We start from the raw sequence: 26,902 nt of genomic DNA, 5'->3' as shown, positions 1-26,902 counted from the left end.
GACAGGGAGTTTTCTCTTTCCTGCAAACAAGAGCATGGCTGGTAAGGAAAATGTCACCTAGTACTGTATTTGAGTAGCTCACTGGCTGAAAATCATGGCCTCTGAGAAAGGTCTGTGAGTTTCTTGTCTTCATTGTTCTCCCATGGCAGAAAACCTGTTACCCACAATGCTGAGGTGTTACCCACAATGCCAAGAGGGACATCTACATTTTACTGGGGAATGTGACATTTGAGTGTTTGGTTGAAAATTCTCTGGCAGTTTGAGGTGATAGAAAGCCCCAGCCTTCTTCCTCATGGTGATCTGAAGGCTTAGTTCTATGGATGGGTCTCCTTGCAGTAGGAGGAGATTAAAATGGGACATTCTAGAATCTAGGAAAACAGAAAAACAAACAAACAAACAAACAAACAAACAAACAAACAAACAAAAAAGAAGCTTTCTTCAAAGCAGAAATGTGCAGAAAGGACCAAGATGCGGGTTATAAAGAGACATGTGACAGAAATCTTGAGGACAGACTTTACTGGGCAGCTTCACCATGGCACCATAGCCCTCCAGTCTCTGCCAGTGACCTGGGGGTACATCCAGTTGTTCCTAAACCAAACGTCACTCTTTCCATTTCACAGATAAGGAATCTGAAACTTGACCCAAGAGTATGGCTATCAGGGGTCAAGATGGGATTCACTCAAGAGCATGGCTATCGGGGGTCAAGATGGGATTCAAACCTCTCTGAGCCACTGTACCTTGGAGCTGCACTGAGCAAACATCAAGAAAATGTTGGTTGGATGGAGGATGATGATATGGAGGAACCAGTACTAGGGAGGGAACTGATTTTTGCTGCACGGGAATAGGAGGGAAGTCTTCTCAATGGAAATCCCTTAGTAATTGGGGAATCTGGCACCAAATGAACGTTACTTTTTAAACTAAATGTATAATATAGCAAAGAAGACAATTTCCCTTGAGCTGAATAAAAGGTCACTTAAAACAAACAAACAAACAAACAAACAATGCTCCCCTGTGTCTCAGACTGGCCTGAAACTTCTGAACCTCCTGCCTCTACCTTCAGAGTGTTGAAATCACAGACGTAGCCACTAGGTTCTGCTTTAATACGGTGCTGAGGATGGAACCCGGAATTTTTTGCTAGCACTCTGCTAGCAGAGCGACACCTCTAGGGCCCCTCCCCCTTCTTTAAACTCTTAAACTAGTTTATTAGTTCTTTGAGAATTTTGTACAGTGTGGTTTTTTTTTGTTTTTTTTTGGTTTTTTTTTTTTTTTTTTGTTTTGTTTTGTTTTGTTTTGTTTTGTTTTTCAAGACAGGGTTTCCCTGTAGTTTCTAGAGCCTATCCTGGAGCTAGCTCTTGTAGACCAGGCTGGCCTCGAACTCAAGAGATCCGCCTGCCTCTGCCTCCCTAGTGCTGGGATTAAAGGCGTGCACCACCACCGCCCGGCCTACAGTGTGTTTTGATTGCTGTCATCTCCTTCCCTTCACCTTTTCCGTGGTTGGAGATCGGGAGGCTACGCCCTCCAACACAGCTACAGCCCTGGACCTGTCAACAAGCTTCCTGTCTCGGCTTCCTCAGCGCTGGGGTTACAAGTGTATGTCACTGCACCTTGATTTTTTTTCTGTGGGTTCTGAGGAGCAAACTTTGATCCTCATGCTTGCGCTAAGTCCTTTACTGACTGAGCTGTGTCCCAGCCCTGAAGGCTACTTTTGAAGGACCCCAAACCTGCTTGATTTCAGCTTTCATTTTTTTCAAAAACAGTGCTTTACCCACAGCCTGATTCTGTGGCTGACCTTCTCTTTCTGGGCACTAACATAAGATTTAGCACAAAAGCCCCCTGGTCGGACGCCTTGAGGAGCCGCGGGCGGGCGGGCGGGCGGGCGGGCGGGCATACCGACTGACGGGAGGGCCGGGCGGCAGGCAAGATGGCGCAGACTCAGGGCACCAAGAGGAAAGTCTGTTATTACTACGACGGTGATGTTGGAAACTACTATTATGGACAAGGCCACCCGATGAAGCCTCACCGAATCCGCATGACTCACAATCTACTGCTCAACTATGGTCTCTACCGAAAAATGGAAATCTATCGTCCTCACAAAGCCAATGCTGAGGAGATGACCAAGTACCACAGTGATGACTACATTAAATTTTTACGTTCCATTCGCCCAGATAACATGTCTGAATACAGCAAGCAGATGCAGAGATTCAACGTTGGTGAGGACTGTCCTGTATTCGATGGCTTGTTTGAGTTCTGTCAGCTGTCTACTGGTGGCTCTGTGGCAAGTGCTGTGAAACTTAATAAGAAGCAGACGAACATCGCTCTGAACTGGGCTGGGGGTCTGCATCATGCAAAGAAGTCTGAAGCATCTGGTTTCTGTTACGTCAATGATATCGTCTTGGCCATCCTGGAACTGCTAAAGTATCACCAGAGGGTACTGTATATTGATATTGATATTCACCATGGCGATGGTGTGGAAGAGGCCTTCTATACCACAGACCGGGTCATGACCGTGTCCTTTCATAAATATGGAGAGTACTTCCCAGGAACTGGGGACCTACGGGATATCGGGGCTGGCAAAGGCAAGTACTACGCTGTTAACTACCCCCTCCGAGATGGGATCGATGACGAGTCCTATGAAGCCATTTTCAAGCCAGTCATGTCCAAAGTAATGGAGATGTTCCAGCCTAGTGCAGTGGTCTTACAGTGTGGCTCAGATTCCCTATCTGGGGATCGGTTAGGCTGCTTCAATCTGACCATCAAAGGGCATGCCAAGTGTGTGGAGTTTGTCAAGAGTTTCAACTTGCCTATGCTGATGCTGGGAGGAGGTGGATATACCATCCGGAATGTTGCTCGGTGCTGGACTTATGAAACAGCTGTGGCCCTGGACACAGAAATCCCTAATGAACTACCATACAATGACTACTTTGAATACTTTGGACCGGACTTCAAACTTCACATCAGCCCTTCCAATATGACTAACCAGAACACTAACGAATACCTGGAGAAGATCAAGCAACGGCTCTTCGAGAACTTGAGAATGCTGCCCCATGCGCCTGGCGTCCAAATGCAGGCAATCCCTGAGGATGCCATCCCAGAGGGGAGTGGTGACGAGGATGAAGAAGACCCTGACAAGCGCATCTCCATCTGCTCCTCTGACAAACGGATTGCCTGTGAGGAAGAATTTTCCGATTCAGATGAGGAGGGAGAAGGTGGTCGCAAGAACTCTTCTAATTTCAAAAAAGCCAAAAGAGTCAAAACAGAGGATGAAAAAGAAAAAGATCCAGAAGAGAAAAAGGAAGTCACAGAAGAGGAAAAAACCAAGGAGGAGAAGCCAGAAGCCAAAGGGGTCAAAGAAGAGGTCAAGTTAGCCTGAGCAAGATCTGCAACTCTGGCTTCTTCCCAATCTCTCAGATTTTATATTTTCTATTCCTCTGTGTATTTATATAAAATATATTAAATAAAAAAAATTAGCACAAAATGGGCAGAACATTGGTTACATCAAAGGTGATGAGAAGTGGTTAATGTGATACTTCATTTCATTTAAGATTTAAATTTTTTATTTTAAAATGAAAATTGTCTGTAACCTACAGTGTAAGTGATATTTTGAACAGTGTACACATTGTAGAAGGGCTAAATCAAATTATCATCTATGCCTGTTGTCTTACATACCTATGTTATGGTGTGAGGATCTGGAGTGTACTCTCCTAGCCATTTTCTAGTCTATAATCCGTCATTTACGGCAGTCACCAGCGTGTCCGACAGGTCTCTGAGACTTAGTCTTCCTAGTTATTGATTTTTCTTTTGAGACTGGGGGGGTCTCACTGTAGCCCAGGCTGATCTGCAGCTCATCATGTAGCTGAAGCTGACCTTGAACCCCTGGTTCTCCTGCTTTAGCTTCCCCAGTGATGGCTTTATAGAAATGTTGTCTCTCTTGCAAAACCATCTTTTCAGTCTAACCCCGACCCAGTCCCTGGTCACCACCACTTTCTACTTCTGTTTTCTTAGATCCATGTGTAAGTGAGCTCAGGGGCGACTTGCCATCCAGTGCCTCTCTTCCTCACCTGGCACAATGTCCTTCCAGGGTATGCACGATACGACGAGTGGCACAATTTCCTTCTTTGAAAAGGTCTGCATGGCAGCTCGCCCATCATTATGGTTTGGATGGGAAGTTGCCCCTCCCTGCAAAAGGCTCAATCCCTGAAGGAGGTGGTGGTCAGAGCTGGACCTGCCAGCAAGGGCTTTGAAGGGTCTTCGACAATAGATTGATCCTGTGATGGATTCTTACTATGCTGGAATTATTGAGAGGCAGCGAAAGGTAGGAGATGGCGAAAAGTAGGAACTGGGTCCAGAAAGGCAGACCTGGTCTCTGGTCCCCTAAGTTCATCCATGCTCTTGCCCTCCCCCCACTGTTTCCGTTATGCATTTCCCAATGATCGACATTTATATTGGCTCCATATTTTGGCTGTTGTGAATAACGCTGCAGTAAACATGGGAAAGCAGATGTCTCCGACACACTGATTTCATTTCCTCCGGATAGATACGCAGACATGGAATTGCTGGATCGTAGTGTAGATCAGTGTATAATTTTTTGAGAAAATTCCAGGTTTCCCACAGTGGCTGAACTGATTTACATCCCCACCCCAGTGTTTAAGGGCTCTCTTTCCTCCACATGCTCACCAATCTTTTGCGTTTGCCTTTGTGGTAATGGGCACTGGAGCAGCTATGAGGTAATCTTATTGTGGTTTTAATTTGCAACTTTTTTTTGACAGGTTCTCATGTATCCCAGGTTGGCCTCAAACTCATTAAGCAGCTGAGGGTGACATTGAACTTCTGATCTGCCTCCACCCCTCAAGTGTTGAAGTTGCAAGTGTTTGTCACCATGCCTGGCTGTAATATGACATTCTGGTAAAGACTTGAGGGACAAATAGGGTTGAAGGTCTTAGAAGACAGCTAGATACTAATAATGGAAGGAATAGATACCGTCATGAGAAAATCAATGTCTAGTACACAAATGTCAAAACATATGTAGTATCATACAGATATAATTAAAGGGGCGTGAGAAATGACTCAGTGGTCAAGAATACTTGCTACTCTTGCAGAGGATCTGGATTTGGTTCTCAGCACCCACATGGCAGTTTATAGCTGTAATTCAATTTCCAGGGCATCTGACACCCTCTGGTTTCTGCAGGCACCAGACACACACGAGATGCACACACAAACACACAGGCAAGATACGCATGCACGTAAAATAAAAATTAATCAACAATTAAAAAAACAAATTAAAGCATAGCTTTTCAGCCATTGTTGAAAAATATTATTTTCAATCACTAAAGTAGTTTTAAAAAGTATAGTGCCCAATCTGGACAAAAATGTGGTGTTTTGGAGCAGTATTAAATTGGTGCAATGTGTATTTGATACGGGTCAATTGCCATACATATGTTTATGTTCTGTGACTAACAAATCTCAGTTTGTCTCTGCAAATGCTACAAATGAAGTTTAGCAGAATATACAGATAAAATTACCTCATCACTCATAGCGCTAAAACTGAATGCAATTGCCACATACAAGTTTATTTAATTACTGCACAATTTTTTTTAAAAAAATGTTTATTTCTAAAGGAAATAATAACATACAATTTGTGAGCGATTATTATGTGGATGTCCATTAAGTAATTTTTATGAAAAGGTGTGGAAGAACCTATGTGTCTAATAATATCAAGTGAAGCCATGCTACAGAGAAGACTCTGGAAGATGTTTAGACTAGAGTCACTTGGAAAGGACATTGTCCAACTTATTGAGGTGTCTATAGGCTGTGCAGTGTGCTCCAGGCTCCCAGATTTAGTGAGTCCATGCTGGGATGGGCTTTGGTCATGCAACTGCCTTTGAGTCATTTCTGCTCCTGTAAATATTCCCTCACCCATACTCCTGTAGGTAACTTCAATAAAACTTATTTATTTATTTATTTATTTATTTTACCAAGCTGGGTTTTGGTCTGTCATGGGATCACTATCTGGGGTTAGTAGATGTGTATGTTACATCTTCTTAGGAAAAGCTTCATCACACAACAGATGTACATGTTTTAAATTGATGCTTTAGAATTGTACCATGGAAGGATAAATAAATAAACTTAAAAAGAATTATACTGTGGACACACAGGTGCAAATGTGTCAAAATTCTTCTTTATTATTTTTAAAGTCTTTAAATCTATCCTGCTGGGAGACACCCTTCTCCATTTACACACTTACTGTAGAACTATAGTATCATGGCAATGTGGTACTGGCTTAAGGGTGGCCAGGCAGACCAGTGGAAAGGAGAGACAGAAGAAACACATAACTCCATGACCAGGTGATATCAACAAGGGTACAGATCAATGGAAAAGAAATGTATTTTCAATGTGCAGGGCTAGGTAACTAGATATCATGTAAAAGACTGAAGATGGACCCTCAACCTCACAGCTCAACGAACTCTAAATCAAGAACCAAAATTGTGACGTGAAACTCCTAAAAGGAAATGCTTGGGTACAGATCTTCATGAATTTGAATTAGGGAACAGATTCTCAGGTATGATATTGAAACACAACCCAAGAAAACAGATAATTGAGATGTCATGAAAAGTTTAAAACAATGAATAAAAGGACACTATTATGATAGTGAAAAGCCACTGGGCTGTGGTGGTGCACGCCTTTAATCCCAGCAGTCAGGAGGCAGAGGCAGGTGGATCTCTCAGTTTGATGCCTGCCTGGTCTACAAAGTATGTTTCAGGACAACCAGGGCTACACAGAAAAGCCCTGTCTCAAAAGCAAGCAAGCAAACAAACAAATAAACAAACAAAAAAGATAGTGAAAATCTTTGCAAAGACCTAATATTCAGAATAATGGAGCTCTTTTAATTCAATATAAAGAATGAGTAAATGTCTTAAAGAGGCAAATGTCTCGAAATGTACACAAATGGTTGGTAAATAAGCTCATAAGAAGTGGGGAGGCAGAGACACCACTTTACTGGATGTTGTAAAACAGCCAGCCAGCCAACCAACCAACCAACCAACCAACCAACCAACTAAACAACCAACCAACCAACCAACCATCCAACCAACCAACCAACCAACCACTCAGCCAACCAGAAACGGAGATGGCTCAGCAGGCAAGTTCACCTTTGCGATGGCATTTGATGACCTGAGGCCAAGGTCTGGAAACCCACGTGGTGGAGGAGAGAACTGGTCCCCACAAGCTGTCCTGTGACCTCTGTGGTTAAAGACCCTGGCCTCACAAGCCTGGTGAAGTGAGCTCAAGTCTGGGGTCTCTGTAAGGGACACAGAGATGGCGAGAACTGAGTCTACAGTCGTTCTCTGTACATGTTCACACACACACAACATCACGCACTTGTACACAATCATGGTAGGTACAGACTAAAAAATAAAACATATTGTTAATATGTAGAGAAATTATCCTGTTCATACATTACTGGTAGGATTGTAAAATGGTGCAGTTATTATATAAGCCAACTTACAAAGCTCAGAAATTCCATTACTGAGTACCTACCCCAAAGAATTGAAAACATCTATGCAAAACTACATGCGTCAATGTTCACAGTACAATGTTGATAATGACCAAAAGCTGATGAATAAACAAAATGTGGTATATCCACACAATTCAGCCATAAAGAGAAATGAAGTAGATTTGTGCTACAATACGAACAAACCTTGAACATATTATGATAAGTGAAAGAATTAGTCACAAGGGACCACATAATACACGAGTCTCTGTGTGATAAAGTTCAAGACACGAAAACTTGTAGAGACAGAAATTAGATTGGCAGTTGCTTTGAGCTTCAAAGATGGGAGGATGGGGGGGGGGTGACTGCTAACTGGTACACGGTTTTTCTTCAGTGTGATTGAGAATAGTCAATCACATGTGGCTATTTTTTATGCATGATGGCAATATTACCACAGTCACTGCGGTAATAGTGAGTAGGTAATAGTGTGTAGTCATTATACATTATGATTACACTAAGAAGCCCTGGATTGTACACTTTAAAATGATGCGTTTGTGCTCCATAAATTGTACTATCAACCCAAAAATTTCAGAAAAAGCATTCCAGTCCAAATGTCCATGTGTCTGTATGTTAGCTACTTTTCTCTTTGGAGTGATAAAAGCAGGTGAGGGAAGGCAGGGTTTGTTTTTGCTCATAGTTGTAGGGCATCCATGGGGAAGGCAGGGCAGCAGGAGCCTGGGGCAGCTGGTCACATCACATCCATAGTCAGGAAGCAGAGAGATGAATGCTGGTGCCCAGCCCCCACCCCACCTCCACAACTTCTTATTCTGAGGGAGACCACAGCCCCTAGAATGGTGCCACCCACATTCAAGATGACTCCTCTCTGAAGCACCCTCGCAGATATGCCTGGTGGTGGTGGGGGGGAGGTTTGTCTCCTAGGTGACTTTAAATACTGTTAATCAAGATTAGCATCCCTGTCTGTCTGCCCCTGTCAGTCTGCTATCTCTGGGTGGTGGTAAACATAAACGGGTGTTTTTAGTTTCTTCTTCAGTTTCATAGAAAGGGAAGGAAAAACATCATGTCATTGGAGATAGGTGGGCTTATAGGCCAGCCACATGGCTGACAGACACATGTTGGGGGAGGGGAGCTTTAGAGAAAGGGTGAAGAAACCAGAGCACCAAGAAAAGCATTCTTGGGCTTTGGTCAGCATCTGAAAGAGACAGGAAACAGGAAAAGGGAAAGTTGCAAACTTAGACAGGTGGGCAGACCCAGCTGAACATCACGGCAACTTTCAGGGATTGCCAGGCAGCAGGAACCCTCTGTAATGAAGTGTTGTTACTTGTTTGTTTGTTTGTTTGTTTGTTTGAGACAAGGCCTCACTAAACAGCTTGGACTGTCTTAGAACTCACGAGGAAGACCAGGCTGTCCTTGAACTCGTAGAGATCTGCTTGCCTCTGCCTTTCAAATGCTAGGATTAAAGGCGTGCGCCATTGTGCTCTTGCTGTCTGTAATGAAGTTTTAAATCTCATTTTGCAGTCTCTTCTAATCTGTTCAATTTTATATCTATTACTCTTTCTTTAAATTTGTGTCGTTTAGATGTAGAGCCCATTGTTTTGTTCTTTTCTTTGTTGCTCTAGTATTTAAATATATAAACATTTCTCCAACACAGCTTTAACTGTGTTGCTGCTATCATTTTTGTTTTTAAAATATGGAGACATACATTGCAGCCTTGTGACTCAGGTGCTCCCTTCTAGACTTTCTTTCACTTCTATCTTGTCACGTAGGATCACATGGCATTCTGGTATTTTCTCTAATTTTATTGTATTGTAGTCTAACGGAGGGTGAATGTTTCTGAGTCTTGATACAGTCTAATAAGAATATCTTTGTTTTCAAAACTAATTAAGTTTTGTAATGGGATAATTGTTACTGGAATAATGATAGTTATTTTGGGGGAGAACTCTCATATCCCAGTTTGTTCTTTGGACTGTCTCTCCCATGGCTTTCTGCAGTGGAAGAAGCTGAGGCCTTGAGGTGTACGGACTTGCTAGCGATTCTTCAGCGGAGATGGGGCAAAGCCTGTGTTTGAGGCTCATGAATGGGGTATTGTTGGGAGCTGATGCCAACATGCTCCAGCAGCACCCTTCCCCTGCTGGCGCTCCTTCTGTCAAGAACCCGCAGGGCAGGGCATACACTGTAAGCAACCCATTCCTTCCAGTTTCCCCGCTGCACAAAGCACAGGTAACCTGTTGTCTTTGGTCCTCTTTCTGGCTTTGGCTGAAGAAGGAATTCTCCCCTGGGGGTAGCTTCTCCTGCACATTGACCACCATATGGTCCTCCCTCTGGTATTGTGTGCATGCTGAGATGCGCTGGAATTCTGGGAGGAAGATAGCTTCGTCAGTCAAGCTGGCACAAGTGTTGATTGCTTTTGTATAAGTGTAGTTTATCTGAGCCAAGTTTCCATTCCTTCTCTCCTTTTTTGAAATATGTATTTTATAAGATGCATAGACGTGAATTTTGTTTTTAAATTCAGTCTGTGATTCCGTTTTTTTAAGTAGGAGAATTTAGTCCATTTACATGTAATCTTATAATTGTTGTAATTGTGTTATCTGATATTTTCTCAGTTCATAAAATTCTTGGCTTCCTTTTAAGCTTAACACAGGGTTTCTAATATATGCTGTTTTTGAGATTCATTTAGAGATCAAATGTAACATTTCTGAACCTAATTTCCTGGAGTTTTGCTCACTGTCTTCAATTATCTAAACTAAAATATCCCTTGTTCATTCTCATACATATTTTAACTCAAAAGCATTTGTTTCCTATACATACATCAAAGTTTTTAAAAACTTACTTCTACAAACACTCCTCAATGAAATTAATTTGGTTTGCTATGAAAAATTTCCTCAGCTAAAACAAAAGAAAATTACTTGGTTTGCATGTGTGTGTGTGTGCATGCGCATGCACACACGCACACATGTGTATACTTGGGTGCACACATGTGTCATGCATGTCAGAGGATAACCTGTAGAAAGTGGTTCACTCTTTCCACTGTGTGGACCTTGATTATCAAAGTCAGGCTGTAGGCTTGGTGGAGAGGGCTTTTTAACCGATTGAGCTATCTCGCTGCCCCCCCAGTAAGATATTTTAATATATGCTCATTACATTTTCATCATGCCTGAACATTATATTCCTGCTCTTCATGCTAAGATGTGCGTATCTGTGGAGAGGCCAGGCTGTTCTGGATGAAGTTATCATTTCTTCCTCCCTACACTCTTACGTCCCCTTCCCTAAGAATACTCATATGCACCCTCATCCTTAAGACATTTTAGTCCTGCGTAGTGATACTACTGGGTGAGTTTGTTTCCCTGGTCCAGTTTACTTGGTCCCTAACCCAATTCAGAGGCTTACTTTGGACAATCAAATGTCTTCTGTGTAGAATTCTAGAAGATCACCGGTGTGGGGGTGTGGAACGCCTTTAATCCCAGCACTCAAGAGGCAGAGACAAATGAATCTCTGTGAGTTAGAGGCCAGCCTTGTCTAGAGAGCGAGTTCTAGGACAGGCTCCAAAGCTACACAGAGAAACCCTGTCTTGAAAAACTAAAAACTAAAAAAAAAAAACAAACAAACAAACAAAAACCAACCAATCAAACAAACAAAAAATTCTATAAGGTCAAGACATAGCATGATGAATGGAAAGAGAGATTAATTCCTCATTTACATTTTCCCTCTTTGCCACCATGCCATATGTGCTTGATGACACTCACTCCCTGCAAGACTTTCTGGGTAAGAGATCACAAAGCAGCTGGTGATCCATTTGTTCAAGGTGCCAAAAATGGTTTGGCAAACTCTGTGGTCTGCTACAGAGTTGTAAATGCTGACCCTGTTGTTAGGGTGTTAGGTGATCCATAAGACACATAGTCATTTTACATTCCTGCGCGAGGCCACCTTTTAGAATAGCTTTTTATTAAATGATAACAGTATATTTGTTATGTTCCAGGCACCATTATAAATGTTTTGCATCTATCAGCTCACTTAAATCTTTTAGAATAACATGAGATATTTTACCATAATTATCCACGTTCTACAAGGAAGGAAAACGGAGACTCAGAGATGTTGAATAACTCATCCAAGGCAACACAGGAATAAGTAGCTCCCAGTGAGTGAATAGGGGAGTTGGCTTTAACCCAGAACTTTTGCTCCCCTTGCTTTAAGGGCTGTTAGATTGTGTTGCCGTGCCAATGACTCTGCCCCTCAACAAGCTCCCTTTTGTTAAATTATCTCCAGATGGAGCCAGGATCTGGCAGTGGCAAAGTATATAAGAAAAGTAAAAACTTGCTTGATGCAGCTCTTTCTCTGCTGTGAAGTCCCCAATAACAGTCTGGGGTTTGTGGATTTTATGTTATTCTCTCTTTCAAGTGCAACAGTTATTAGGTGCCACTTGGAGCTGGTGAGACTGGCCTGTGATTGAAAGAGAACATTCAGAATGGAAAGAGACGTGTAAGAGAGAGAGACAGGAGAAAGATAAAACAGGGTGTTGAGAGAGAGAGTCAAAATGAAGGCCTTTTGTTCTGGGACTAGGTCTCACTGTGTAGCCTAGTTCTAAAATCTACACTTAAAGTATTGTACATGAAATAAAAAAAAGAAGTGTGACACTAAGAAGCAATTAAAAAACAATAAGAGACTGTCTAAAAAGAACAACATACCAAACAAATTATGAGAAAATTGGGTTTCAGGTGCAAGCCTTACCACTTGAGTTTTATCCCGGGAACCCATGTGAAAAGGTGTAAAATGAACATCTGTAATCCTAGCATTTCTACAGTGGGATGGAACGTTGATGTGAGATACCATATGTATGTTGCTTTTATTGGTTGATGAATAAAGTTGTTTGGGCCAATGGCTTAGCAGAGCAAAGCCAGGTGGGAAGTCAGAACAGAGATAGAGAAAGTAGGCAGAGTCAAAGAGACACCATGTAGCTGCTGAAGGAGACAGATGCCGGACCCTTAGCAGTAAGCCACAGCCTCGTGTTGATACACAGATGAACAGAAATGGGTTAATTTAGGATGCAAGAGCTAGCTAGAAATATGAATGAACCACTGGCCAAACTGTGTTGGAATTAATACAGTTTCTGTGTGATTATTCGGGTCTGGGCAGCTGGGAAACAAACGAGCAGCCAGCCTCTGTTTACAGGAGATAGACAGGAGCATCAGCCAACTTGCAGGTCAGCTGGCCTAGAGTGTGAAACATCATTCAAAAATAAGAGAACTTGTTTCAACAAGGTGGAAGGAGAGAACCAGCTCCTGAAACTTTCTTCTTACAACACACACACACACACACACACACACACACTTCAAAAATTAAAAATATGATAAGTTGGTAGTTAAATAGTTAGAAGCTGAAAATTATATTTATTAGCTTTTTATTTTATTTTTTTATCTTATGTGTGGGTATATTGCCTGCATGTATGTCTCACCATGTGTATGCAGTACCCTTAGAGGTCAGAAGAGGGCGTCAGATCCACATGGGACTGGAGCTTCAGACAGTTGTGAGACACATCCTGAGTGCTAAGAATTTGGGTCCTCTGGAAGAGCAACCAGTGCTCTTATCTTCTGAGCCAGCTCTCTGGCAAAATTTTAAATGGGAATGATAAAATAAAAAAAGAACCCGATAGTAAAGAAATAAGACTCGAGATTTTTTTTTTTTTTTAAAGAAAGGAATGTTTTAATAGGATTTGTATTCTAAAAGTTAAGGGAAAGAGAAACCCAATACTAGAAAGAAAAAAAAAACAATAATATAAATTTAAAGTAAATTGAGAACAAAGCCAGAACGCAAGTGAGACCTCCAGTCGGAAACAGTGGTCCGGTGCTGATGTGAGGACTCTGGACCAGGTGTTGAGACGTTGAGACTTCACATCTTCACACTGCTCACCCGCATGACCTTGGCCCGTGCTCTCAGCCCACTTATATGGTCATCATGATCTGAAGTCTCCCCAAATCCCTCCTGGCCAGCAAGCACAGCTCTACTTTTCTCCTTGGAATGTTTTCAGTCCCCCCCAACCCCCGTTTCATGCTCCTTTCATGATCCTTTACTTCCCGTGTGATGAAGTCAGCATCTGCACGGCTGACTCATGCTGCTGTACGGGCTTACTCTGCTTTATCTCCTTGAAGCTCCGGTGGTGTTTGCTTTGGTCACTGCACTGTTTTCTCACACACTTACTCCCACACATTCATACGCACACCCTGCCTTTATCACCTGGGTTCATCTTTGAGGTTGCAACACTTTTTTTTTTAATTGATCCCAAGTTGCTTAGTAACTACTCTTTCCACTGTCTTTGATGGTAACAGAATTGGGCGAGGAGAAAGAGACAACTTCCAGGACCACCTGATGGCAGACTGTCTAAGAATGAGGTGGCAGGGCAAGTACAGTCAGGGACCCTCTAGGCCTGGGTGGATGTTAACACAGAGTCCTGGACAGAGGAAGCGGTGCTTGGGAATCAAGAGGAACTCGGCCTGGGAAGTCCTGGGACAACAGCAGCTCTCTGGAACTCCATAACTCACCAGTGAGTTGGGGATTAAATAGCAGATTTGGGGGTTGCAGGTTTATGCCCTTTCAAATTCATATTCTGAAAACCAGTTCCAGTATAGCAGGAGGTGGGGCCTTTGGGACGTGATTGGGTCATAAGGGCGAAGTCTTCAAGAATGGGATTGGTATTTTTACGAGAAGCTAGAAAGTTAATTAACTCTTTTCCTGTCTGATCAGGACAAGACGAGAAACAGGAAGTCAGTCCTGATCAAACCATCTGCCAATGCCTTGATCTTAGAGTCTGCAACTTTGGTAACTGTATAAATTCGGTTGCTCAAGGTCCCTGTGCTCCTTTGCTACAGCAGACAAGACTGACCAAGATGCAGATACAATGCTCCTAAAGTCAAACTGTGTGCTTTCAGAGGCTGTAGATGGCACTTGTCATGTTCCAGAAGGGTGTGGCAGTTGTGGGCCTGTTCTTGTGCTGGGTCTCGGGACACATTTCTCAAAGCATTTTGCATCACTGATGGGCCATCAGTCATCCAGAGGCCAAACATAGATGAAGCTTATCATGTCGAAGTGCAGAATAAAAAAGGCCTTTCATAATAACGCTAAGTTCCCATCTCTTTTGACACCACTGGCATTCCACAGAAACCCAACTAAATGGAGCCCAGTGTATCACCTGACCCTTCAATAGAATACACCACAAGGTATATGCAAATCAGACCTCATCAACTCATGCATTTTGGCCTTCTCATTTCTAGATCATAAGTTGGCCTACACCTTTTATTCACCAAACAACCGATGTAGCTTACTTTTTACTAAACCATAACAACTTACTGGTCTTGACTTGATCCTAGGCCTTTGGCGTAGAATTAATATCTGTTTCCTTCCCCACCTTCCCAATACCTTGTGGGATAGTATTAGGAGGTAGAGTCATTGGTAGGTGATTAGGTCATGGGCACCAAAGTCTTCATGGGTGGGATAGTCTCCTTATAATAGACTTTAGAGAACTCCCTTGTCTTTTCTGCCTTGTGGGGATGCATTGAGCAGATTGCTGACTCTAAGTCAGGAAGTGGGTCTACATCAAACACTGAGGAGGTTGGTGCCTTGATTCTGTATTTCCCAGTCTCTAGGGAAGTCTACTCATAGACTACTCAGTCTATGGCATTCTGACACAGAAGTCAGAATGGATGAAGACAGCCCTCTTGCCCGTACCTTGTGGGTTCCTATGTTCTTCAGTTACACATTTAAAAAAAAATTAATTGATTTAATTTCATAGACAGCTGGTTAAATCAACCAGGAATAAATGTTTAGGTTTCCAGAGAAAACCATTATTTCTAAATCCTTCAGAAGAGTTTACATTCTTGAGGAAGGTACATGAGCTGGACCTAGGCGTGTGGAGCAAGCCTCTTAGCCCAGGTTCGCTCCAAAGTGTGCTGTGGTCTTCCTTCAGCTCACACGAGGAAGCCAAGCTTACTCCACTCAGAGGTCATGGTAGAATGCCCATCATACTGCCCTGTGACATTTACACCAGTTACCACACTTTCTGCCACATGCTCAGTCAAAATGAGGTCTTGGATGATCTAGTGATCTTGGCTCTCCTTTCTTTGTTCGTGTCCTCAAAATTCTGTTCTTGAGTTTAGTTTTGGTTTTCTTAGCCTCACTTTCCATTTCTAGCCCCCTCCCATCCCATATTTTATTGTTTCAACCCTTTGTTCTCGGTCTCTTCTGTGTTTTCTCATTCACTAGCCTGCTTGCTATTCATGACCCTCAAATCCTTGCTATCTACTCTCTGAAGTTTGAATAGACAAGTTTTGCTTACATGGAAGTTTGGCTGAGGGTTCTGGAAGGATATGAGAGAAAGCTAAAAAAAAAAAAAAAAAAAAAAAAAAACAAAAAAAAAAAAAAAAAAAACCCAAAACAAAACAAAGGATCCTCGGATTCATTCCTTAAACACAAATGTAAGTTATACCAAAGTGGGGCTTTTTAAAGCATTAAGAAATCCGGAAGTTTGCTAGCTCTGCTTTTTTTGATTCAACATGTAGAATAATGTAACTGCCTCCTTCACCAGAAGTGGGTCCCATTCTAGCACCTTCTATTTTGACATTGTATTCTTGAGTTTTGATTATTTTATGGGCACCACTGGACACATGATCTCCACAGATGTTGACAACGAGTGACCAGCCCCTCACTGACATATGTCCTCATGTTTCCCTGGGCGCTCTTTGGGGGTTCCTCCTCTTTGGTTCACAGAGTCGTTATGGTCTAGCCTCCATCCCTTTCTATTAGCAATTCTTGACACACTTCTCTGGTCAGGCCGTGCTGCCTTTGGGCGGGCTTGACACCACATTGCCTCTCATGGTTTGAAACACTTCCCTCCCCCTCCGCTTGGTTGAGGCCTCTATGCTGTTCCCTGCTTGTGCCTAGGCCGGGCGTTCTCACGCAGGCTTCACAGCTTCTCCACTCATCTCAGCGAGTTAGACACTTGTTACCTCTTTGGTCACCAGCCTGCACATTCTAGGGTACAGACTTGCCCGTGTTACACAGCTCTGTACCCCACGTGCCAACAATGCACTTATCCCTGAACAGATGTCCAGTGAAGGAGTGATGGGACAATGGACGGATGAGTAAGAGAGGGTAACAAGGAAGGCGCTAGCGTTGTTCTACCAGCGAGGACAGGAAGCCCAGAGCATCCTTAAGCCTGGTAGCACCTGCAATGTGACACTGGCTAAATTGGGGGTTTCAGGACCCAGATCCTGCGAGAGAAACCCCGGGCAGAAAGGAGGCTCGGTTGTCGTCTCCCAGTTGGAAGCTGCCCACCCGGGATGATCCACGCCCCTCGCTCAATCTCCTGGCGCCGCCGCAGGGACCACCGCCTCCACCGCCCACTCGCCCTGCGCTTCGCTCTTGGCCCCACCCGGCCACCGTCGCTCAATTGGAACGCTCGCTCGTGACCCGGAAGCGCATTCTCCCTAGCAACTGCGGGTCCGCGACGGCGCCGGCCTCCGGGGAGCGACGGTGAGGCTCTTGCCCCCTCCCCCTGCGCACGCCCCGGCCGCCGGGCCTGGCCTTCCCGCAGCGCCGCGCTCCGCGGCCTGGGCCGTGCGTCCTCGCCTCACGGGGCGCCCGACTCCGGTTCCTTCGGTCGCCGCACGACGGCTCCGGCCTGGCCTCGGGCCCCTCACGGCCCGCGGGTCCTTCCTTTTGTAGCGCAGTTGAGTGCGTGAGGAGGGAGATGGGATTGGAGCCGGTGGCTGGGAAGGCGCAGCTTCCCGAGGCTCGGGTCACCTGGGGACTGTGTTCTCGTGGGTCTCGATGGAGCCTGACAGGCTTGCGGCGCCTCGGGAGTGCTGAGCCGCCGCGCTTGCCGATAGCCGGAGCTTTCCAAAGTGATAACACTTTATCCATTCCCCGGGCCGTAGAGACTCATTTCATTGCACACTCTGAACCCACAGTTTCTCCGGGAGTTAGCTTTCCAGTTATGAATGAGTCGTGGTTAGTATATCGTGTCGTAGATGTTGTCGCTTCCAGTTTTATGCAGGAGGAACCTTTTTTTCCTATTGAAGGAACTGGACTTATCTTGAGAAACATTTCAAGTAAAATTTACTAAGTTGAAGTGGGGGCAGGTGTTAACATAGCTCTATGTCCCCTTCGGAAGATACAGTGGCGCTGAAAACCTCCTTTGAGTCAGGACAAGTGGTCCTAAGAAAACTTGAGATGTTGTTGGTAACTACTGATTGCACTTAATATAACGATGATGGGTGAAAACAGAAGTGTGCACAGTTTGTGGAATTATTTAGGGATAAAATGCAGAAACTTACTAAGATCCACTATTCAAAACTATCATTTCATTTCACTTAGTATTAAGCACCAGTAGCGTTAATGCGCTTGAAATGACTTTTAGAAGACATCAAGATTGTCCTCATTGCCCCGCTGGGAAAGCAGTGAGACGACACTGGTTAACTACAATCTATGTGGTTCGCGTTAAGTGCTGTCTAGTAGGTTAGAGGGTGGAGAAAGGACTGGTGTTTTCAGGGATATGTTGATGGATGACATAATAGTTGACTTGCCTCCAAAGTATAGATAGGCTTTGATTTGTAGATATTGGAGGGACTGAACGAACTAAATAAGTTCTTATATTCCTTAGGGTTTGGAAAACATTTCCATATGGTATTCTTTAGTTCATATTTAAAATTCTAAAGTCATTTGATTCTGATCCATTTCTTTCAAAACATACCACGTACAAATCTCTGGTGTTTTTCCCCGTTTGAGATCTCAAACAGGTGCTTTGTTCCTTAGAGAGCCTCTGCTTCTGCAGTGGGTCTCATATTTATGCAAAACACAACAGTTTAAGTAAGTTACTGCTTAAGAGGCACTTAAGAGTCTTGTGAAATTTTGTTTTTTATTTGACTGATATTCTTGAGTATTTCATTTGTAGTAGGCACTGTGTCAGGAGACAACAGAAACAATGGTTACTTAGCAACCAATTATTATGTTTTATCTGTGGTGTGCCCATGTGTGTCTGTGTATGGGTGTCTGTGTGTCCGTGTTCGTGTCCGTGTGTGTGTGTGTGTGTGTGTGTGTGTGGTGTATGGTTAGCTTATCAGTCTTTGATGATTAGCAGTTGACTTAAGCTGTAGAAGGACATTAGCAGTTCAGATAAGGTTTTTAAGCTATTGCTTTGCAGAGCCACCAAAGATACAATTATGAAGGCGGATAAACTCTTAAGACCATTTAGGATGTTTTATTGTTTTCTCGTAGATATTATATTGTTTAACCTAGTTATTAAGCAGATACAGGAGTGTCCACCTGGTACCGCTCACTGCTTGACTGTGGAGTTGAGAATAAATGCAGGCATGATCCCTGTTTTCAGCAGATGATAATCCAGTAACCACACAGATGTTAAGATGCAGTTGTGATGTATTAAGAGAGTTACAAATGAGATTTTATGAATAGAGATATTCAGGATGCACAGGAAAGAAGTGAGACTGGCTAGCAGAGCAGAGACCCTGTGATGGCAGGGAGGCAGGAGAGGAAGGGGACACAGGTACACAAGAAGGGACCTGAAGGCATGTGGAATAATCTGGTAGGACAGAAAGCTGGAGAAGTGGAGTGGGGCCAGATTGTGCTGGCCTTGTAGGCAAGCTGAATTTTTCTTTGTGCTTTGAATAAAGAGAAGCCTCTATGAAGGTCTTACTTAGGAACTTAGGCTGTGTGTCGGGTGGGGATGACACAGTATGTTTGTGTCTGAATAGTCTGCTTTGTGTTTCTGCCACCAGTTAGCATTTGAATTGTGTACTCAGCCCTTCTTTTTAACTTGCTCCCTATGCTTCATTTTGTAAATTTTAATTTAAAAAAATTCTAAATTCAAGTGTGTGTGTGTGTGTGTGTGTGTGTGTGTGTGTATGTCTGTGTTTGTGGGGAGGTCTCTGAGCAACAGGTGGGAGTCTCTCCTACCAAATGGGTCCTGTGGGTTGACTCGGTTGACTCAGGTCGTCAGGCTTGTGGTAAGTGCATTTACCTACTGAGCCATTGCCCCTCCCTCATGCTGTATTTTAGTTGGAGAAGCTTCTATGTCCCACTAGAAAGATGTACTCATTTTTCTTTTATTTGGAGGAAAAAAATTTTAGGGATTAAAATAGGCCATTGGGGTCAGTTGCTGCTTGGGAACCAGTTTTCGTGTTTTTTTTTTTTTTTTTTTTTTTTTTTTTTTAAATTCCTTTAAAAAAAAGTAGCAAATCACATAATATGAAACTTACTGTCAGGCTGGAAGAATTAGCTTAGTTGGTAAAGTGTTTGCAGCACACTGGGACCTGAGTTCTGTATACCCAGCACCCATGTAATAATAGTGCTGAGGAGACAGAGGATCCTGGGCTTGCAGGTCAAGCCTAATCTATGAGCCCTAGGACCCAGAGAGAGGCTATCTCAGAACAAAACAAAGCAACCAACCCCTCCCAAATGAGAACCAAGGCAGCCAGCTTCTGAGGAATTAACATCAAAGGCTGACTTCCTGGCCTTCAAGTGCATGCATCCTTCCACACAGTCCTAGTCGTCCTCCCTCAGAACCCCCTTTCTCGAGACAGGGTTTTTCTGTAACTTTGGAGCCTGTCCTGGAATTTGCTTTGTAGACCAGGCTGGCCTCGAACTCAAAAAGGTTTGCCTGCCTCTGCCTCCAGACTGGGCCACAACTACCTGGCTAGTCCTAGTCATTTTTAAGTGTATAGGTCAGTGGTGGTAATTGCTGAGCGAAATGTAACAGATCTCTAGAACAATTCATTCTCTTCTTGCCTTCTTTTGGCAACCACTGTTCTAGTCTCCATTGTCATAGTGTTGGCCACTTTGTATATTTTAAGTGAATGTTGCACAAGCCTATATCTGTCCTCCCATCACTCAGTCAGTTTAATGCTGTCAGCTCATAAATACATAGCTTTTCTTTCTAGTCTTTGGGCTTTATTCACAGAGCCAGGGTGAAAGAGGTTTTTTCTATCTTTTTTTTTGGCCAGTAATGTGGGGAGCTCTGGTGAGTTGGGAAATGGTCCCTTTCCTTCAGTTTTCTGTTACAGGTTGTATACAATTGGTATTTTTTCTACTGTGATTAGTATTTATTATTTTTTATATCTGGTGTAGTGTGGGAAGGTGGTTTTTTCTTTTTTTTTTTGCTAAAGTATTCATGATACCTGTTTCTTTTTGGTTGTACTTTGGTTATGCCTTTTATTGACCTTGAATATTTTTCTTGTGTTTTCTTAATATGTTAGCTTTTCCTCGGGCTCTTTAAGGCTATAGAATGTAGTTCTAATAGCTACAATTTCCATGCCTTTGTTGTCATTCTGAGGCACTTCCACCCGCCATTTTTTCTTCACATTCCCTCCCCTAAACCCACACCCCTATTAATTAAGTAAGGAGTACTCACTGGGTAATGATTTCCTTATTTTGTATATTCAGGAACTGAAGCTTAAGAAAATTGGGTAGTTTGATTTGGTCAAGGTCAGATAACTAATGGTTTAGTTTTCAATTTAGGTTTTTTAGTTGTATGTCTTGACTCCAGCAAGACAGATAAGTCTAGAAATATAACAGGAGCTAGAGTAGGGAATTGGAAAGCACATACAGGCTCATGCTGTTTATAAAGACTTCCAAGGATGCAGGAAGCATTTGGGATGCACTTTGGAAGTTAGGAAGTTTTGCAGGCCTGTAGTGTAAGAGAAGCACCTGAGGGGTCAGCGGTGGGTTGGCGGCTGGGGACAAGGAGAATGTGTACTGCAGTGCATGGGCTTGGAAGAGCAGGAATGCATTTGGCTGGATTGGGTGTGACTATGGAAAGCAGATGACAAGGGAGTTGGATTGAATTGTAGAAGGGTTTTTTTTTTTTTGATGTCTGGCTTCAAAACAGTCTTTTGTATGTCCTTAGCTACTGTATGAGTCTGATTCAGGGCAGGCTTCTTTTAAAATTTGCCTTCATTACTTAGTACAGTCTTACACATAATTAATTCACAGGTTTATTGATTGATTGATAGCGTGTTTTCTTACTGTTACTTAGTTACTTTATTAGTGCGTGTGATTGAATTGTTTATTGTATGAGAAGTTTTGAATCTGTTTCATAAAATTCCTTCCAAAGAAGTCAGCATACTTTATGCTAATTCATTTATTGACTATCTCAGCAGTCAATTTACTATACTCAAAGAATATTCCACTATCATAGGAAATTAGAATCCAGCTTCAACTATAGAGTCATTGGTCATTGGGTAACTGTGTTTTTTCATTAACATATAAAAAATTTTTATGTGTGTGCTGTTTTTGCTGCTGCTATGTCTGTGCACAATGTGTGTGCAGTGCCCTCAGATGCCAGAAGAGTGGAATCCTGGTTGCAGCCTTGTGGGTGCTGGGAATTGAACACGAGTCCTCCGGAAGAGCAGCCAGTTCTTTTAACCACAGAGACATCTCTCTAGCCCCCATGGTATGGCCTTCTACTGTAATAATGAAAGGAATGCTCAGTGTGGAGGGCAGAGCCCAGGCCTGGCTGGGATTTTTTTCTCTTTCTGCTTGGTAGGGAGGAGTATGTGAGGTGCTGTCTTTGAGTGCACAGCCACTTGCCCCCCACATGCAGAACTGACAGTGATATTGCAAGGGTGGGATTAGACTTGCTCTAATTTCAGAATTGAGAACTGATGTTTCAGCTGGGTTTCACTGAATTTTGGTCAGTTAAAAATAATTAATGGAAAACATTTTACTGTTAAAATCACAACATTCTTCGTGCAGTGCTTCTAAATGCTTTTATAAATCTTCCTATTGTGGTATATTCAGGCAAGCATTATCCTTGCTGATATCTGAAGTGATTATCACAGGCTTGTGTTTGATTAGAGAGTGCATTGTCCCTTATTGTCCCCCATCACTGTTCCCACGGATCTGCAAGTGGCTACTTAGAAGGGCATCCTGGTAGTGAAAGACTGAGTCTAGAATTAAGACCATGAGTATCATTATATGTACAATCTTATTAAAGTTACAGATTTATAACTGAGAAATTACAAAATAATATGTGTAAGGTATCCATAATAGCAGACAGAATACCCAAATACAGGTACTGCTTTTAAGGAAATTACTGCCATTGAAGGCTCTGTGCCACTCTTAATCCCACCTCTTCCTTCTCCTTTGTAAGGCAACCTGAACTTTGTATTTTCTTTATACTTGGACCACATAGTTCATCTCAGTATAGATACTTTTTCCTTTGGAGAATGTTTGTTTGGTTATGTGTGGTGGTTCTCAGCACTTGGGGGCTGAGGCTGGAGGACTGTCCTGGGGTTGAGGCCACCTGGTTTTGCAAACTGTACCCTTGATTCAAGAAAAGAAAAGTAGACTTAACTACTTTTTAATTAGTTTTTTTTCTTGTATTTGATCTTCAATATGAACTTTTGCTATTTTTTTTAAAGCCATGATTAGAACTGTGCACACTGACTTTTTTGGTGTGAATAATTTAGGATCTGTTTCTTTTTAATGTTGAATCTTTTTGGTCAAGAACAGAATTTGCAATTTTTTAGGTTATTTAAAAATGTTTTAAAAATTTCCAGGCAGTGGTGGTGTACACCTTTAATCCCAGCACTCACATTCTAACTTTAGTGATAATGCTATTGAATTATATCATTAAATACTATGCTTACTATTTTTGAAAGATACGTATTTTTAAGAGATTTTTTTAGTTTTATTTTTTATGGATAATTATTTGCCTGAGTGTATGTTTATGTACCAGGTGTGTGCAGTGCCTGCGAAGGCTAGAAAAGGGTGTCAGATCCTCTATAACTGGAGTTGTAGATGGTTTTGTGACCCCTCACATGGGTGCTGGGTCCAAACCTAGGTCCTTCAGAAGAGGAGCCAGTGCTCTTTACTGCAGAGCCATCTCTTCATCTACTCTCCCTTATCGTTTGAGGCAGGGTCTCTCCCTCTTCTGGGGGTCTTTACATCTCTGCCACTCCACTAGGGTTAAGATGCACGCGGCTGTATCTAGCTTTTTTTGTTTCCCACATGGGATTGGAACTCAAGTCCTCATGCTTGCGTGATGTACATTTTGTTGATAGAATATCTTCCGAGCCCCAAGTTTTTCATCATCTTCTGCACTTTGGAATAGTTTAAGACAGGAAACAATATATTTGCCTTTGCATTTGTTTATGGTAGATCATGTATTCAATACTTAACTAATTTAGTCTTTTGTACTTAAATCTGTTGCTTTTCTTCCTGGTCACTATCAGGTTTGGTGGGAAGTAGGGCAGAAGCTAAAAATCAAATTCATTTTTCTCACTTGTATAGCTATTGTTTAGTATCATTTAGTGAGAAATCTTTTATCTGTTGAAGCACCACCTTCAACACACAAAAATTTGCATTTGTTTATTGTCTATTTAAGCATCTTCTAATATATATATTATATAATATATTATAGTGACCATTAGTAAGGTTATTTAAAAGCTAATCCAAAAGAGTAGTTCTTTTATTATTTAGACTTTAGTCTGTTTTTAATAATGAGGCCTTGCTATAGACTATTTTAAGTCCTATATATTTAGATTTTCTTGTCATTTTGGAGAAGTTATTGAGAGGTTTTCACTGGATCTCCTGAGCCTGGTAATGGTGGTAGATTAATTTCCTCGTCTCTCGTTTTCTTTTCCATTCTAGATTATTTATGTATGTGTGGGTTTGCTTGTGTGTATGTATGTTCACCACTTGCATGCTTGATGTCCATGAAGGTCAGAAGAGGGTGATGGGTCCTCTAGAACTGGAGTTATGGATAGCTGTGAGCCACTATGTGGGTGCTGGGAACTGAACTCAGGTTCAGTTGCAAGAGCAACAGTGTTTTTAACTTCTGAGCCACCTTTCCATTCCTGTCTGAGTTTCTGTAGCTGCAGGAACCCAGATGATTCTACTGATGCTTAAGTCCATTATATGGAACAGTGTATTTGTGTGTGACCTGTGCATATCCTCTTTGATATGTACTAACTAGACGTGGATGTAACTAACCACCTCTAGGTTAGTTATAATATCAAACAAAATCCTTATATCATATTGGTTAGGGGATAATGACAAGGAAAAAGTTTATGCATATTCAACATATTTTTCTTGATTCTTTCAGTCTGTGTTGGTTGAATCCACCAAGGTAGAACCTGTGGATGTGGAGGCCCAGTATACCACTGAAGGCTTACACAACAGAAATTTACTGTTCAAAGCCCTGGAAGCTAGAAGCCTGATATCCAGGTGTTGGCAGAATTGACTCCTGAAGGCTGTGAAGCATCTGTTCCATCTCCCTCTCCTAGCTTCAGGAGGTTGCTGGCAATCTTTGACATTCTTTGGCTTTTAGACACATCATCTAATGTTTGTCTTCACCCCTTCACATGATGTTATCTCTGGGAGTGTGTCTGTGTTCATATTTTTCCTTTTTACAAAGCAATAATCATTGGGTATGCTGCATTCTTATTTGACATCATCTTAACTAATTACTTCTGCAGAAGTAAATAAGGTCACATGCCAAGATACTTTAGGTTTAGGACTTTATTCAACATATATTATCTTAGTCAGCTGTCACTATAATAAAATATCTGAGATGACTAACAATTTTGGCTTACAATTTTGGAGGTCCAGTCTATGATGAACTAACCCTCTTGCTTTGGGCCTCGGATGAGGCATCACATCATGGTGGGAGCTTATGGCAAACCTAAATTGCATATGCCATGACCAGAGAGCAAAGGGAAGACGGGGAAAGAGGCCAGGATCCCGTAACCTGGCCTTGTCACCGATAACATAAAACCCTTTTCTGGGCCCCACTTCTTAAAAATTCTGCTAATGCCTTTAACACATAACTCTTTGGGAGATAGTCAAGGTCACAACCATAGCACTTTCCTTGCTTCTGTAGACAGTACAGCTACCTGAGGGAACAGGGTGGGTCTGGGTAGCAGTGGTTTAGAAACCACTGTTGTTTCAAACTGGGGCTAATGTGAGTGACTCTTGACTATTAAATGGGGTTCTGTTATACACTGATCTTCATTGACTGAGAACCTGAAATTTATCAGAGAGAGAAGTCTTACAAAGATAGATGTTTCTGAGGCCGGAGGAAGAATGCCCTGTTAGAGTCAGAGTTGATGAAAAGTATTCTAAGCCCCAGGAAAAGAATAAAGATTCTGAGCTAAGGAAGAAACCTTAGATTCTCACCTCTGAGAATTGACTTAGGCTTGTTTAAAGTACAATTGTCCTCTGTTTCCATGGGGTCTGTACATAGTGATTCAACTGACAGAAGATCAAAGTCATTAGATTTACATCTGCACTGAACAGGTGTATACTCATTTACTCTGCAGTCGATATACTTTTTACATAGGATTTGCATCATATTGCAAACTATAATGAATATAAAGATAATTCTTTCCCATGCATGTATGCATGTGTTTGCATGTATTTCTCTCTCTGTGAATGTGTACGTATGTTCATGGTTGTGTGGTGGTAAGACAAGAGCTTCCAGTATCATGCTTAGGGAGGCTATCCATCTTCTTTGATATAGAGACTCTTACTGGCCTGGAACTCACCAATTAGGCTAGGCTGGCTGTTCAGTGAGCTTCAGGAATCCTCTGTCTGTGCCTCCTGTGATGGGATTACAAATGCCAACTAGTATGTCTGGTGTTTTTACTTGGGTTCTGGGGGTTGAACTCAGTCTTTGTGCTTGTAAGGTGAGTACTTTATTGACTGAGCCATCTCTTCCCCATCCATGATAGTTTGAAGTATATAGACAGATGGGCATAGATGCAGCTATTACCTTATTTATTATAAGGGACTTGGTTTTGGATGAGGTTCTTGGAACCAATATCCCAAGTAGGAAGACTATGCTTAAGGATTTGAGAGAATGGGAGCCATTTTTGAATTTTACTTCTAGAATCTTTAACTTCTCAAGCAAAGGAAGAAGTAGAGACTGAAAACTGGAAATCTGTGAAGAGTGAAGATGCCCTCATGCGGGAGTACTGGAGAATGCTGTTTTGGAGACCCTTGCTAGAGACAGGTATTACAGTCAGTGGAAACATTGTATGTGAGCTATGCAAGGATTTAAAAGGTAGAGAATACTAATGGAGTTCTTGAGTTTTCCAGTTGATTACTATAAAGTTTTTGAATTTCCAGAGTTTCATCACAAAAATAATTTAACAGCTATTTGTATTTGGACACTACTGAATAACTGAAATCATTTTTCTGGTGATTGTGTTTGATTTCCCAAATAGACAGTGATCTCATTTGTAATTGATCATTTTTAATGCTGTTTGTATTGCCTTTTATGTAGCAATGGCTAACTCCTTTAGAATGTCATTGAATAACAAGCACCATAACTGTTGGTAGCCTTTTTCTGTCCTAAGCTAATTGGACTGCCTTTAGTCCAGTCATTATTTATAC

The 26,902-nt window shown here is 42.3% G+C and overlaps 2 protein-coding genes across 5 annotated transcripts in view; both read left to right on the top strand.

Moving 5' to 3' along the window:
• The first annotated feature begins 1,921 nt into the window (after nt 1-1,921).
• On the top strand, nt 1,922-3,451 carry LOC119820706 (histone deacetylase 1-like). The gene has a single exon (XM_038339242.1). The coding sequence runs from the start codon at nt 1,922-1,924 to the stop codon at nt 3,368-3,370; it is 1,449 nt and encodes a 482-aa protein (XP_038195170.1). The 3' UTR covers nt 3,371-3,451.
• A 13,510-nt stretch (nt 3,452-16,961) lies between these two features.
• Dis3l2 (DIS3 like 3'-5' exoribonuclease 2) overlaps nt 16,962-26,902 on the top strand; it is a 363,987-nt gene continuing 354,046 nt past the window's right edge. For 2 of the 4 annotated variants that reach the window (XM_038339065.2, XM_038339064.1), the window contains exon 1: nt 16,962-17,023. The gene's annotated coding sequence lies outside the window, so the exon portion shown is untranslated. Of the gene's footprint in view, nt 17,024-17,352; nt 17,501-25,655; nt 26,520-26,902 lie in introns of those variants that run through there. The other 2 variants (XM_038339061.2, XM_042055512.1) reach the window with 2 other exon arrangements.

The sequence above is a fragment of the Arvicola amphibius genome, chromosome 8 (genome assembly GCF_903992535.2).
Source record: "Arvicola amphibius chromosome 8, mArvAmp1.2, whole genome shotgun sequence".
NCBI lineage: Eukaryota > Metazoa > Chordata > Mammalia > Rodentia > Cricetidae > Arvicola > Arvicola amphibius.
The sequence above is the reverse complement of the archived record's forward strand: the minus strand, read 5'-3'. Positions and strand labels throughout refer to the sequence as shown.